Genomic DNA, 14,751 nt, shown 5'->3' with positions numbered 1-14,751 from the left:
CGCTGCTTTTCCTTCTCTGGACTTGCTCTGTGTTTTGTTTTACTTGTGCGACTTTTGCCATTATGCAAACTTCTTTTTTTTTGTCTTGTGCTTAGCAAATTGTGCAACACACTTCATTGGGACCAGAGAGCTCCAAATTGATGAGACAGGCTAGAACATGAAAATGAGGACAAGAGAAGGCCCACTGTGTTCACTTCAAGCCCTGTCATCAGAGCCACTCTGCTAAAAAGTTTCCTAGAACTGCAGGTTAGGACCAAACTGGTTTCCATATTTATAAAGGAAAAGCCTTTATAGAGCAGGTGCCAAGATCTTGACCCTATTAACTGGTTTTCTATTGCCTTTCTGGGCGTGGTTGAAATGTCTGCCATTAAAAGTGCTTTTTATTTGGAGCTGGTGGGGGGAGAAGTCTCTTTTTTCATTTTTAACGCTAAGCCAAAAATCCCGAACCTGCTCCTCGTCCCCTTCATTATCCAAACCTGAAATAGTTACCGCTCTCTCCCCCAAAGTGAGTACATATATTCTATGCATGCTAAAATGCCAAAATAATCAGGGCAAAATTTTTAAGTACTAAAAAAAGTTTTACAGGTATGCTACGTTCTACTGAAAGGAGAAAAAACGAGTATTATGCCAAGAAAATGCTTCAGAGGAGTTCGCAAAAGACTGCAGCAGGCTGGAGCCCCTCACATGTCCTACTCAGTCATTTCTTCACTGTAGCATCACTCAGTGCTTTAGTTTTCTGTCCCACTTCACTTTTTGTGTTCTCTATTATTTAAGTTAATGCTTCCTTACTAGCCCAATTCCTTCCACAAAAGTAAACACAAGAATAACTTTGTGCAGCTAGCACATAATATTGGTGTTGCCAACTATAAGAAGTTACATATAGTTTACGCTTATGAACAGAGCACTACTTGTGTGGAGGGAGGTCGCTATGACCAGAGGTACTGATACAGCTGGAAAAATAAGTTTTTGAAGGTGCGGGTCCCTCTCAGGTTTAACACATAACTACAACTTAGGTGGCATTTGCTACCGAGATATACTTCATGTGTTTGTTTGCAATACCTCTTCTCACCCCCTGGGTCTGTCCACACTCTCTGCCAGTGTTGTCTGTGCAAGGCCTATTGCCACGGAGCCTGATTCTTGGCCAGAACTGTGGTACTGCACATTAATGAACATTATTAACAAGCAACAAGTGGTGCAGGTGTTCATGGGTGAAAAGCTATTGCAATCCAACCGACCTGGCAGTGCGTTGTGTTGGAACAAGCACAAATCAATTCTAACACATTTTTTAGCTGCACGGAAAAAACCCACAAAGTTGTTTTCTTTTCATCGACTGCTTCTCACAGAAATCCTTCCATCAAGGACTTAAAACGACATGTGTAGCCTTTTTGTAAGCAGTTCCTGTTAACCAAGTTACAAACACAAAACTGCAGAAAAAATTGAACAAGTGGACAGGACAGAAAAGTTGAATGAGCATTGGCTCTTCGTATTTTAATGAAGAAATATTTCAAGTTAATATCAGTGCATATTTAGAAATAGCATGTGATACTCCCAACGCCAAATACATCAGCAAATTACAGTTTCAAAACTTTATAAATTAATGGCAAGAAAAAAATAATTAAGATTAACATAGAGAATAAGGTTCAAAATAAACATCCTGTTTGTTTGTTGCACTGCGTCAATTATATTCCTGGCACTTAAACAGCAAGAGAGATCCAGTATTTCGTGGTAATTAAGATCTCCAAAACAGCAGTTATTTTTCTACAAATGAATTAAGCAGTTTGCATTTATTTTTGATGTATAATTAAATGTTATTCTTAGCTGTTACAAAGAAATTTAGTCATGTCAGACTAAAATTTCATTCCATGATTGAAAAATCACACTAGCATAGCAACACTGCCTTCTGGTTATACCCACTGGAAACAGTCAGCTGAGAATAGGAAGAACTACATGTGAGCACATTTGGCTGTTACATAAAATGGCTTTTTTTTTCCTGGTTTCACAGCCTCATAACAATACTGTTTTTCAACATTGTTCCCAGTCATTGTTTTTAAAATGGTTCATCAACATATCCTGAATCAATCACTGATATAAATAACTCTGGTGACAAAATCCACTATGGAAGGACACAGAACAGCAAACTGAAAGTTGTACTGAATGATTTTAAGGTGGAACTGTAATTACTCTATAAAATTCTGTAAAAAAACCACCACACAGTAAAAGCAGTATCTTTAATTAACTGGCAATGGTGGAATCTGAAAAACTGACTTATAACCTTAAGAGACATTTAACTCACAATGGACTCTAATGCAAGACAAATCGTACTGAAGCTAGAGAGAGATGCACATTTAAAGCTTGCAAGTGTGATATAAAAATATTCTTCAGTTCTTTCATTTTGATACAGGGAGTCCAGTTCCCTAATGGAAGAAGATAAAATACATCCTCTTTCCTACCCCATCGCTGTACATACAGAGTATTCCCTTGATATCAGGAAATAGCATTTCCCCAACAAAAATACCAGCCATGGGAATCGCAGACTTTGTGGTAGTAAGGGTTTGTTGATTTTGCTTTTTGAAGTATATTTTCAAGCAGGTGAAATACTGATAGGATATGCATTTCTTTCACTACTAGTCTATTGTGGAAATCGTGTACATCAACCCCGTAACTTCAATCCAACTGCAGTCTGCATTGCCTAGAATGATTCGAGAATCTAGTGTGATGTTACAGCACGGAGGTGACTGCCAGATTATGAAACATCAGGCTAGATCAGATTAGTAGGAAAAGGCACACGCTTCGGATTTAGCAGGAACATCTGAAGGTTCCTCGTTTCCATACCCTTACGCTCCTGAAGTTACAGTAATTCTGTGCATTACCCAAACGACAGAGTTTGCTTCCAGAAAATCGTGAGGTAACAAGGAACTTCTGCTTATGGCACGTACACATGAAAGGTCTGTGAGCTCAGCTGAAACTCTCGAGGCGCTAGGGATAACGCAGACACAAGGTAGGCTACGCTCTGGTTAGGCCAGAAACAAAAACTTAACATTTCATTATACTGCATACATTCCTTTTATGCACAAATACAGGGTGCGCAAAATAAGCCGTTTGCTCAGTAAAATTTAATGTTTTGCATATGTAAAATAATCAGCTAATACTGCAATATAATCAAAAATCATGCACTAGATAAACAGAGCTTCTTCCCCATGAACCGTAGTTCTCAGGAACATTTTATTCTGCTTCAGGTGACATCTCATGATTTGCCCGCTTACATAGTCCCTTTTAAAGAACACAGTATTTAGCTAAAACTGAAAAGTAAAATCCCCCCCCCCAAAAAAGAAAAAAGTTTTGATTTTAGTTGCGATACAGCTGGGATAGATGCAACTAAGCTGCTGCAATGCACCAAAGAGTAACGAAAATTCAACATGAATATCATAAGAATAAATATATACCCTAAATTAATCTCTGTAAATACATTCACAGGTCCATTTAAGACACCCTTATGCATAACTCATACTTCATCGAATCTGCAGATAGAGATGGATGTTAGTTCATGGGGAAAGCAATTTATCATATGACTCGGTTTATCTGTCATTATTCCAGCAAAAATCAGTAGTAAATTTGAAAATCTACATTTATTTTCCCCAGACCAACCACACAGAGGCTTAAGTCACAAATTCTATTATTTCCAATGTTCGATCAATAAGGCTTTATTTACACTTGTTTACTATAAAGTCAGGAAAAAGTTTGGTGCAATGTGCAAGAAAAGACTGCACATTTCACTGACTGGAGACTAACATCTGCTTATGGTTTAATGCTAACCCACAGGCAGCCAATTAAAGTCCCATATATCCATGTTTTTACATAAAGTTTCCTTCCAGATTCTGTCAGAAGCATACTAGCAGTCAGGCCACCTAAAAACAGCAAAGATGGCAAAGTTTTCTTGAGGCTTAGTTTGGAATGAACACTTTTCCCAGGGAACTTATTTCTTCTTTTAGAATCCTTTGCATCATAAAACTCTATTAGTAACCTACAAGCAGACAAAAGAAGATGGTCAGTTATACAATAGCGTAAGAAGTTTTAAGCAACTTACTTTCATCCAATAACTGCTTCTAAAGACACATGATTTAACAAATGGTTTCACAATATGTAGCAGCTCAACTGTAGCAAGTTTAAGCAATCGGTATGCTGTAAGAATATGATGCATTCAAAGTAACGTTGCATGTCAGAGGACTCAACCTGAATCCTTGTAAGCAATAAAAGCAGATTTTCCTTGGAGACCAATTTTAACACTGAATATAAAAATTGAAAAGAATCTTTTTCATACAGCATTTAGCAGATAAGCCCAGAGGACTGGCCAATATCATAGGACAAAATAGCACACAGTTAATCATTGAACACCAAAGGAGGGGGAAAAAGTATCTTCATAAAATAAACTAATAAATAACGAGGGCTAACAAGACACTAAGTATTTTGGAAGCCAAACATGCAAGTGTAAAATGCTACACCACTGGTGTAGTAGTAACTTTTTTCCTCCTATTTTTCAAAACCATTAATAAATGGATTTGAATATTCTGGGCTTTTAAGTATCTCTATTGACCTGACAGACTGCTTTGGTCTCAGGAAAGATGTTTCAGTCAACAGGAGTCTACAATGAGACATAGATATCAGGGTTCAGTTGTGCTGGTCTTCACTAGAAGACTACTTAAGGGACACTGGACACCCTTTTATTTTATGTATCAGTTTCTTGTCTATAAAATGAAATTCAGACTTTCTTCCTCTCAAAAGTGAAGAAAATTACTTAGTGATCCTGAACTTCTAAGACACTTTAGTAACAGTGCCACGTTTACAGATAGTCATGTTAACTTCTACATGGATTCAAAGATCACAGAACAAATTAACACGTTTTACTTCCATGGAGTGTGAGACTGGCAGAATAATTTTAAAGCAGAACATACCTGAAGAACCAGGGAAATTTCTCTCTCACACAATGTATTCAAAGATTTAGAGAGTAAACAGATTCAGCCCCCTTAAGCTGGACTTCAGACGTGACAAATTAAACCATCATTTCTCAAAGAATACTTAAATCCCACATCTAGGCACAAAGTCCTTCCGGAGCACAAAGGCCCCAGGATCTGTTGCATATGCTCACTAGTGACCTTATCTGGAGATGCTGGAGGGCGCCAGGCACTTTAGTTCTGCCACGATTCAAAGATGGACAGATGAAACTCCTACTTCACCTAATTTCCCAAGTGAAGGTAGGGATCTCGGGGTTACGTCTGTTTTTATCCAATCGCTGTCTGATGGAAGATACATAAACAATTTTGGCAGAAGAGATGAGATCAAGACCTGCCCCTTTCTAACTCTAACCTAACACTGATTACGAGGCTAGAATCAAACTGCTTTTTGCTGGCTTGCCTACCACGGGCATCTTATAGTCCTGGCTGCGCTTGACAGCTACAAGAAGATAAATGGAAGGTATTCAGATGAATATGAGTCTTGCCTGGAACATGGACGTGCAGCTCTTCAGTCTAAAGAAGGTCTAAAACCCAGGAATCCCAATCTCCTGAGCAAAAGGTTTAACCACAAGGTTATTATACAAAATATGCACAGGATTACCAACACCACCTCTCTTCAGAGAGCCCTATAGCTTGCACTGCTGGTAACACAGAAATCATGGGTATATCTGTTAATATAAAAGAAGTAAGACAGCTTCTTGAAACAGAAAGTTCTGCATAGTGCTACTCACTTATCCTTTATTTCAAAACGTTCATGAAGCCACCTTCTCATATACATCTGCTCTTCTGGAATGTCCTTCAGTTCAATTCGATCAATGAAAATATGAACTCTTGGGCATTCCTTGCAAAGAAACTCTAAAAAGAGAGCAAAACAACAGGACTGAGTTACAAAAACACTGTAGGGCATTTATTTGTCTAAAATACACCAAAAATCTGACCTTGTAGGTGTAAGTGCCTTGGAAGCCTAACTTCAGTTCTCAGAAGCCTCCCCTCTTCATGTTCGGATCCTGAGCACTTCACTGAACTTAGAAGCCATCTGGCCTACACACTTTTGAAATGGTGGCCCATTATCACGTGCAGCATGGAGAAATTGTCCTAAAATGCACCCTGCTAACTGTAAAATGTTGTGCTTGAAAATGTTACACTTCTACCTCAGCAACAATCTACTCATTCTGTAGTATGGGATGCAATAACTTTGATGTCATCAAGTTATCCAGCCCGCAATTTTAATTAAGGTTAGTAATCCTCTTTGCTTGTCCTTTTTGAAATGTAAATTTTGTTTGCTCCTGGATGACAAAACCAGAATGACAGTAATTTCCCAAAGTATCTCCAGGAGGAAGTGGGCTTCAGTTTAAATGATAACCTATAATTAAAAAGTATAACAGGGCAAAAGACTCAGAACAAAATGCTGCTTTCCATTTTGCATCCCTTCATTTTTCTTCTGTCTTACAAAGCTCTAGACAGCCCTATTGCAATCCCCCTCCCCCATTTCCCCTATTTGTCCCTAGAAAAATTTAGCTAGCAAGCGTTAATTACAAACAAAAGTCCACTACTCAAACACCCGTGTGGGATTTCTTACAACTAACAAGTGGTAAAAATACTGTACAGGGGATGAAAAACCCACCAGTATTTGTGTATTAGTAATCATTTGCATTTATCAGTAGCAAAGGGTATTGCAGTAACCATAGCATCCCTGTACAGAGATGCATGATGTGAAGGTGGAAGCCCTTAGAAATCTGGACAATCTTCATATTTGGAAAAGGGACTAGAAGTGCCTTCCTACAATACAGACAGGCAACAAATGTAACACAGACTGGGTGGTCCCTTCAGGTTGTTGACATTTTTTGGACAGCAGTGCAGATGTACATAAGACTTTGACCCATAACTGTTAAGGGTATCTTGAGGAATGACTGTGCAAAATAATTGTTACTGCATGTACATCTTTATTATTATCTGCCAAAGCAGACATCCCTCTATTTGTTTTTCTTCTTTACAGGATTATTGATTTTTAAACACTTTGTTGTAAAAGCAAGCCTTATCATATGCTAGAAATTGCCTTAAAGAATTTTAAAAGCCTGTTCATGCAAATGTGTTTGTGTGCTTGTAGAGGGGGAGTGAAGAAGAAGAGATAAAGAGATCATTAAAGTCTTACGGCATTTTGATGCTGAAATTTGTAAGTTGCTGTGTGCAGTTTTGTCTAGTCCTCGGGCAAAGAGACCCCTTCACTGAATGGCACTGTAGCATAAAGGGAGCAACATGGCCCACACACCATCAACTGAAGAAATGGCTGAGGGCTCTAACCAGAAACAAGCCCACCTTTTAGCCATGGAGTAGCAAATACAACTGTTGCTAAAAAGTTTCTGGTAAAACCGTCTCCCAGCTACAGCTATTAGATGGCAGGCATGTTAAGTACTTGGAGTTCAGAATGATGTTATGTTTAGACGTTGTCTTCAGGTTTATGTGTAATGCTTTTACTACCCACAGAAATCAGTGTTCATGTATCTGAAAGCAGGTTTTTCCTCTTGCTTTTAATGGGAAAAAAGGATTTTCCAGGACTGTTTCTCTGAGGATACTATCCAGGCCACTATATGAAGGTCATTCACTATATGAGCACCTAAAAGCATACTATTAATATTTTAAAATGACAGATGTATTATCCATGTCTTAAATGCTTATAATATTCACTGATGTACAAATCCTCTTTTTGAGTGGCATTACCTATTAAGTCGAACATTCTAAAAATATGCAAAACCGTATCTAGAAAACAAATGCCTGAAAGCCAGATGATATGGTCTTTTTTGTAGTAGACTCCTATAAAAAGCATCTATGCTATGCATATTCAGCTGGGGCTGAAGATCTAGCTTTAAGAGATGTTTGAAACATTCTGCGCATTGTATAGCATACGTTTCTTTTGCTTCACAGCACATGGGTTATTCTGTATAGGAACAAACAACTCTTTCTTGATGTTATTTCTAATCTCAGTTATAAATTATCAAGGAAAATTATAAACCAGGCAAAATTCTGAGTTAGATGAGATAGCATTATTAATAGTTATATGGTATTTTTAAAACTAATGTTATGCTACTTAAAAAAAAATTGATATTTGGTCATTTAAAGACAGCAACAGAGTACATTATCAATAATAAGCTCTAGTTAACAAACCAGGAATAAGACCTAAGTATTTCAAAAGACACACCTTCTCCCACCAAAGCTGAAATGTAGCTACTCTACACATCTGCTTAAAAAGCAAAAAACCCTCCATAAATATCTGAGCGTTGCTGCTGGTTTTCTACCTTATGCCCAAGTTCCGATCCAAGTTGACTCTTACTACTTCCCACACCAAGCTTCTTCAACCAGTCTAAACCGAGTCCCCATACGTGAAGATTGTAAAACTTCATCTTAATTTCCCACCTTTGTAAATCCCAATGCTCTTCTCCACTGCCTTCCTCTCCCTTGCAGTTTGAGACTTAGTACAGCCTCGCCGAAGGCTGTGTGATCTGCAACTGCAGGTGCTCCCCTAGAGAGGGTCATGATCCCTGCTGTTTTGGGTTTGTGTGGCGGGGTTTGGTAGCAAGGGAGGGGCCGCAGGGCCGGCTCCTGTGAGAAGCTGCCAGAAGCTTCCCCGGCTCCAAGTCAGACCCGCCGCTGGCCCAGGCCGACGTCAGCGACGGTGGTAGCGCCTCTGGGAGAACAGAGTTAAGAAGGGGAACCTGCAGTGAGTAGGGGGATTGGGATGTGAGAGGAACCCCTGTGCAGATCCCGAGGTGAGTGAGGAAGGAGGGGAGGAGGAGCGGGGGAGGAGGGGATGCCCCTGCAGCCCGTGGGGAGACCAGACGGCAGGCTGTCCCCCCCCAGCCCATGGAGGGGAGCGGGGCAGCAGATGCCCACCTGCAGCCCGGGGAGAGAGGAGCCCACGCCAGAGCAGGGGGATGATGCCCCCCAGATGGCTGGGACTCCATGGGGAAGCCCGCGCTGGAGCAGCCTGTGCCTGGAGGACTGCAGCCCAGGGAAGGACCCACGTTGGAGAAGTTCATGAAGGACTGTCTCCCGTGGGAGGGACCCCACGGTGGAGCAGGGGACGAGTGAGGAGTCCTCCCCCTGAGGAGGAAGGAGCGGCAGAGACAAGGTGTGAGGAACTGACCCCAACCCCCATTCCCCGTCCCCCTGCGCCGCCGGGGGGAGGAGGGAGAGAAAACCGGGAGTGGGGTTGAGCCGGGAAGGAGGGAGGGGTGGGGGGAAGGTGTTTTAAGATTTGGGTTTATTTCTCATTATCCTACTCTGATTTGATTGGTAACAAATTAAATTGATTTTTGTTTTTTTCCCCAAGTTGAGCGTGTCTTTTGCTCGTGACCATAAGTGGTGAGTGATCCCTCCCTGTCTTTGTCTCAACCCACAATCTTTTCTTTGTATTTTCTTCTCTTCAACCCACTGTGGGTGGAGGAATGAGCAAGCGGCCTCGTGGTGCTTTGTTACCGGCTGGGCTTAAACCACGACACCCACCCATTGATTCAAGGCCATTTTATCCAAAGCCTGGGCATCCAGGACATCTACAAATGACATCATAATGCATGCAATCAAGCTAGTCAGGGAATCTGACTAGTCTTTAATTATCCAATTCATGTCATGGTTTAACCCAACTAATCCAATTTTTTTTTTTTTTAGATGCACAATGTCACTGCAATCACGCAAGAACACCAGTGGATAAGAACAACATACCGAGAGGTTGTTTTTGAGAAGAAACAGCTGGATTTTATCACCACAACCTCTACAGGTTTGCAGTGCTCCCATGACCCTTAATTTCATATTAGCTTAACTCCCAAAGGACTTAGTAATTAAGCTAAGAAACAAAATTTTATTGAAGCAATTTATTATGTGCAAATTACATCCAACTTCAGGGACACTAGCCCTTAAGGCCAACATCTGACAAGCTTTTCAGATCCCTAAATGTGGCAGAATTTGTTGTAATTAACAGCAGGACAAAGCAAGCCTGAACTTTCCTTCAAAAGATAAAACATAAGTGCAAATGATGCATTATAATCAAACATTATATTGGGGACAGCATTAGTCAATCAAGAACCGAGTATGATTTGGGTTAAATGAACTCTAACAACTTGCATGGGAGCCAAGTGGACTGACTTTCGTGTGGGAGATAATTTCCTAATAAAACATTCTATCTGGCTAAATAACAGATACAAGTGCAGAATGTTTATAATGCTTCTAGTGACCAACCACAGCAGAAGGAAGGAATTGAAAATTATAAAGTGGATCGAGCATTTTTTTTTCTTAAACTGTGACATTGTGGCCCTCCTTCTGCAGGACAGGATTCACCCTAACACAGGACTGAAGGATTCAGTGCAGAACTAGGATTAATGAATGGGGTACAACAGCCTCCAGGAAAGGAAATGGATCCAGAGAGTTTTTAATGCAAATGAATGTTTTGGGAGGGTGTTTTGCTCACTGGGGCTTCCACAAAATTCTACCAGTTTTCAACTCCTCACCTTCAAAAGCCAATTAATTCTGTTTTGAATTAACAGGATTACCAGGGAACGTGAGGGAAGGAGAAAAGCTCCCAAGCATAGACATACCTGTTACTGAGAAGGGACATACAAGTGGCCTCAGACCACCTTCCCCTTAATGCTACCACAGAAGTTCATTCCAACACTCCAAATTGTTTGCCTTGCCCCTTAAGAAAGTTGTGACAGTGGCATTACACTTAAATAGATATTCCAGTTTTCAATTACTAATGAAGTCTATTTTTATATGCACTTTAAATACGACAGCAATGAAGTAGCTCAGATTTCAACCTCCTACATCAGCTCTCCTACTGCAATGTAATTATTGCCAAAGTCCTTCAAAATTAAGAAAGGACAAACTGAAGCTTGATATAGTCGTGTCCACTTAAAGAGACCCCAATTCTCTCCTGTTTAACAGATTCCTGTAACGTTTGTGATAAACTGAAAGTGGTATCACAGGAAACTGAAATCTGAATAATGTATATTTATTCTAAGTAACTAGTATTTCAAACGTGTAAGAATACGTCTCTTCAGTAACAGAACATTGCATGTTGTGGTGCGTATAGTTTTACAGGCAGAACCATGATAGCATCCTCTCTGAACTGTAGATGCTTTCTCCACTTTTTAAATTTTCATTAGTCTGGACTTAAGTGTTCAGCCACCAAAGTAGTTTGTAAACTATCTCCTCATCAAAGAAAGAAATCCCATCTCTCCACTTCCATTTACTTCGTACACCAAATTAACAATCAGTTGGAAAAACAAACATAAATTTAAGTGCTGCGTTCTCAGCTTCATGCTTTGAGCTGACAGGAAACTATTTCACAGCTTGCTCTAACAAAATAAAGCAGTGGTACAGCAAAGTGGCACTAGACAGGAAAGCAAACTTCCAGGGTACAGCAAAGGTTCTTTAGATGGGTTAACCTGGGGAGCAGGGGAGGAGCAGGCACCACCAGTACCTGCTGGTACTGCTGATGCAGGGGAGCATGGAGGGGATGTTCTGCAGGCTAAATTGAAGCCTGCAGCCAGGAGACAAGCCTGGGACCTGAGGAATAGCACTCATAAACACTGCCAATCCCCTGTGCAAGGCCTGAGATGCACACAAAGAGTCCACTCATGCACGAGGGGCACAGCATAGGAAGTAAGCACCTTAGGAGCTGGGGAACCTTTTGAGACGAGAAATGGGATACACCTGAATCATTATTAAGCCAGGCTGCTGGCAATGAAAACTGAAAAAGTTAGCATTTCAGCTGGCAGTTGGGGAAAGCTGAAGGTCAGGAAAAGCACCTGTTCAGATGGACGTAACATATGAGGGGGATGTGGCTAAAATTCAACGTGAGGGCAAAACTCAGAAGTGCCTCTGTACCAATATGAGAAGCCTAAACACGAAGACAGAACAAGAATTATTGGAACCAAGAGATTACCCCTGTTAAGGCAGGTATCCCGCTGGCCTTGAAGGAGCATGCAACGTTACCAGGCTACGAGATTTATAGGAATGACAGAATAGGATATACAGGTGAGGGAATGGTAGCATGCATGAAGGATTATATGAAGTATAATAGCTTTAGATAATAAGGAGACAGAAGCACAATGAAATCCATGTGGATGGAAATCCGAGACTCTAATAAAATATATATTAGATATATTAAATGACTTCCTGTTAAGTTTGATAATAGTGACCAGAAACTGTGAAGCCAGACTGAGAGCTGCAAGTTCAGGACTGATAGCAAGAGTGTGAGATTCCAGCTACCTTTATCAAACTGCATCGATGCTTCATCACGATGAGGTGTAGAGGGGGAAAAAACCCCAAACCGACCCAAACCAAAACAGAACAAGCCATTGAACCAAACAAAAACACCAGAGGAAAAAAAAGAGATTGTTTCCTGGAACAACTAGTAGCAAAACCCACAAGAAAGAGTCTTAATGAAACCAGCACACAAATGCAGAATTAAAGGAACTACGTAATGAGGGGGGGGAAAAAACAGGCAAACTGTCAAAACACCCTAAAAGAAACAGTCCAAAAGGAGGCAGCCTAGAGGCTGTAAAAAAAAAAACCCCTAAATACCAAACCCCAGAAAAACTTGTATTAGAAACCCACATAAAAGATGTATAACACTGCAAAAGAAAAAGTCTGGGTGGGTCTGAAACCCACCTCTATGGCATAATGGGAAAATTAAGGAGGCTACCACTATATTCCTACCTTCTCCTCTCTGAGGAATGGAAAGGTTGTCCAAATAAGGAAAAGCCACAAAACCGCTCATGCCAAATATAAACATAAAATTAAGAGGACTAAAAAGGAACTTGAAAAATGCAAAGGATGCTCTAACAATTTTAACTTTTTTGAATGTGTTAAAAGCAGTAAACCAGCTAAGGCAGTGGTGGGACTGCTGGATGACAAAGGTGTGAAGAGCAGCACTCATGGTAAAGTATAAGCCCATGCAAGAGTAGCTCGAATATTTGTTCGCATTATTCTTTCTTGCTGAAAATGTTTGATTCCTACACCCATTGCATTCTTTGTACCAGATCACTCAAAGGAACTAGATCAATAAGTAAACAGACAGAAAGTATTAGACTAAATAAACAAGTTGAATGTCAGGAAGTCACCAAGACCAGACAGCATTCATCCAAAAGCTCTTAAATGTGGAATTTAAAAACAAAGATGTGTAACCTATCATCACAAACAGCCATTGTGCCAGAAAAATGGGGAGTTTCCCTTCTACAAATGAGGACTTTAGAGATGATGCTGGGAAATAGAAACCAAAGAGTCTTACATCTGGGTAAGATAGCAGGGTCTATAATAAGATCACTAAGCACAGAGATAATCATAGTCTGTTGGAAAAGAGTTGGCGTGGATTCTGTAAAGGGAAATCCTGTCTCACCAGTTTGCTGGATATCTACAACAGTGTCAAGGAGCAGGCAGATAAAGGGGATTCACTGGACATGATATATTTGAATTTTCATAAAGCCTCTGATAGGGTTCCACACTGAAGGCTATTAAAGAAATTAAGCTGCCATGGGATTAGAGGAAATGATGTTTTATAGACCAAAAGCTGCTTAAAGGAGAGGAAGCAAATGGAAGGACTTAATGGTCACTTTTCAGGATGGAAAAGACCCAGCAACTGGGGTCCTCCAGGGATTGACGCTAGGACTCGTTTCATTCTGTCATGACTGATAGGCTGAAGAAGGGAGCAAACAGTGAACCCTCCAGTTTGTCGCATCTTTTTCAGAAGATCCTAAGCTGTTTTGGGTAGTCAAACGCTGGCTGGACTCCAAAAGGACCTCAAAGCTGAGCAAACAGGGTGAAAATGTGGCAGCCGAGCTTCAGCATAAACAAACCTGGGGAAAAAACAACTGAAACCCTGATTACATGATGCTTAACTTGGAACTGGTGGTTACAATCTGGGAGTTGCTGACCTTTCTCTGAAACCATCCTCTCAGTTGTGCAGCAGCAGCCCCAAATCCCCCCAAATACTGGGCAGCATCAGGAAACACATTCAGAACAGGGCAGTGAGTCACTTTGCAGATATATAACAAGATTGTGAATCCACATTTTAAATACCACGTGCAGTTCTGGTCTCTGTATCTGAAGGAGGATGTAGTGGACTCAGAGAAGGCCACCTAAAACATTTAAGGAGAAAAAACACCTGCATTACAAGCAAGGAGAGATTAAAAAGGCCGAATTTTCAGTTTGGAGAAGGGAAGCACAGGGAAGAATATGACAGCTTAAAAAAAAAAAATATTAAAAAATCCTGAAGATGGCAGGTAAGAACTACAGCTCAACAAATCCTGCAAATTCAAGGGTAAATAATCACATTTCTGTACCTTCCTGAAGATGCCCACATCTAAAGAATCTTTAAAAATTATTATTAGAAAATGGTACATACAGTTTTCTATACTGGCATTAGCACTGGAGAGCAGCAGAGTGTCATTGTAAGCTGTCTTGCTGAAACAAGATGGTATTTGGTGAAGACCTATAGTACTTGCATGTTATAGTTCACTGAAACAATCTTCCAGTGGCTTTAATCTGTTATTTTAACAGATGCATTCTGGCCTTTGTACTGCTCTACAACAATTTGTAAATATTGCATGTTGGCCAAGTTAGCAGGAGGTTTCCTACAAAACTGTAACAGTTTTGATCAATAGGCTGCCAGCAGCAGACCCTGGATCAGGGTAGGTCTGTGGATTACATCTAAAGGGTATCCCATCACTGGTAACTGAAAAGGAGCAAATTT

General features: G+C 40.4%; 1 protein-coding gene across 2 annotated transcripts in view; it reads right to left on the bottom strand.

Annotated features, from left to right (window-relative positions):
* Positions 1-1,458: 1,458 nt before the first annotated feature.
* Positions 1,459-14,751, bottom strand: part of AGPAT5 (1-acylglycerol-3-phosphate O-acyltransferase 5) — a 61,565-nt gene continuing 48,272 nt past the window's right edge. For both annotated transcript variants that reach the window (XM_052809317.1, XM_052809318.1), the window contains exons 7-8: positions 5,741-5,864; positions 1,459-4,021 (exon numbers count right to left, since the gene is read on the bottom strand). In XM_052809317.1, the coding sequence (XP_052665277.1) occupies positions 3,796-4,021; positions 5,741-5,864 (350 nt within the window). In that variant the 3' untranslated portion in view covers positions 1,459-3,795. The remainder of the gene's footprint in view (positions 4,022-5,740; positions 5,865-14,751) is intronic.

This window comes from Harpia harpyja, chromosome 15 (genome assembly GCF_026419915.1).
Source record: "Harpia harpyja isolate bHarHar1 chromosome 15, bHarHar1 primary haplotype, whole genome shotgun sequence".
NCBI lineage: Eukaryota > Metazoa > Chordata > Aves > Accipitriformes > Accipitridae > Harpia > Harpia harpyja.
Note: the sequence above shows the minus strand (reverse complement) of the source record. Positions and strands in the feature narration are given on the sequence as shown.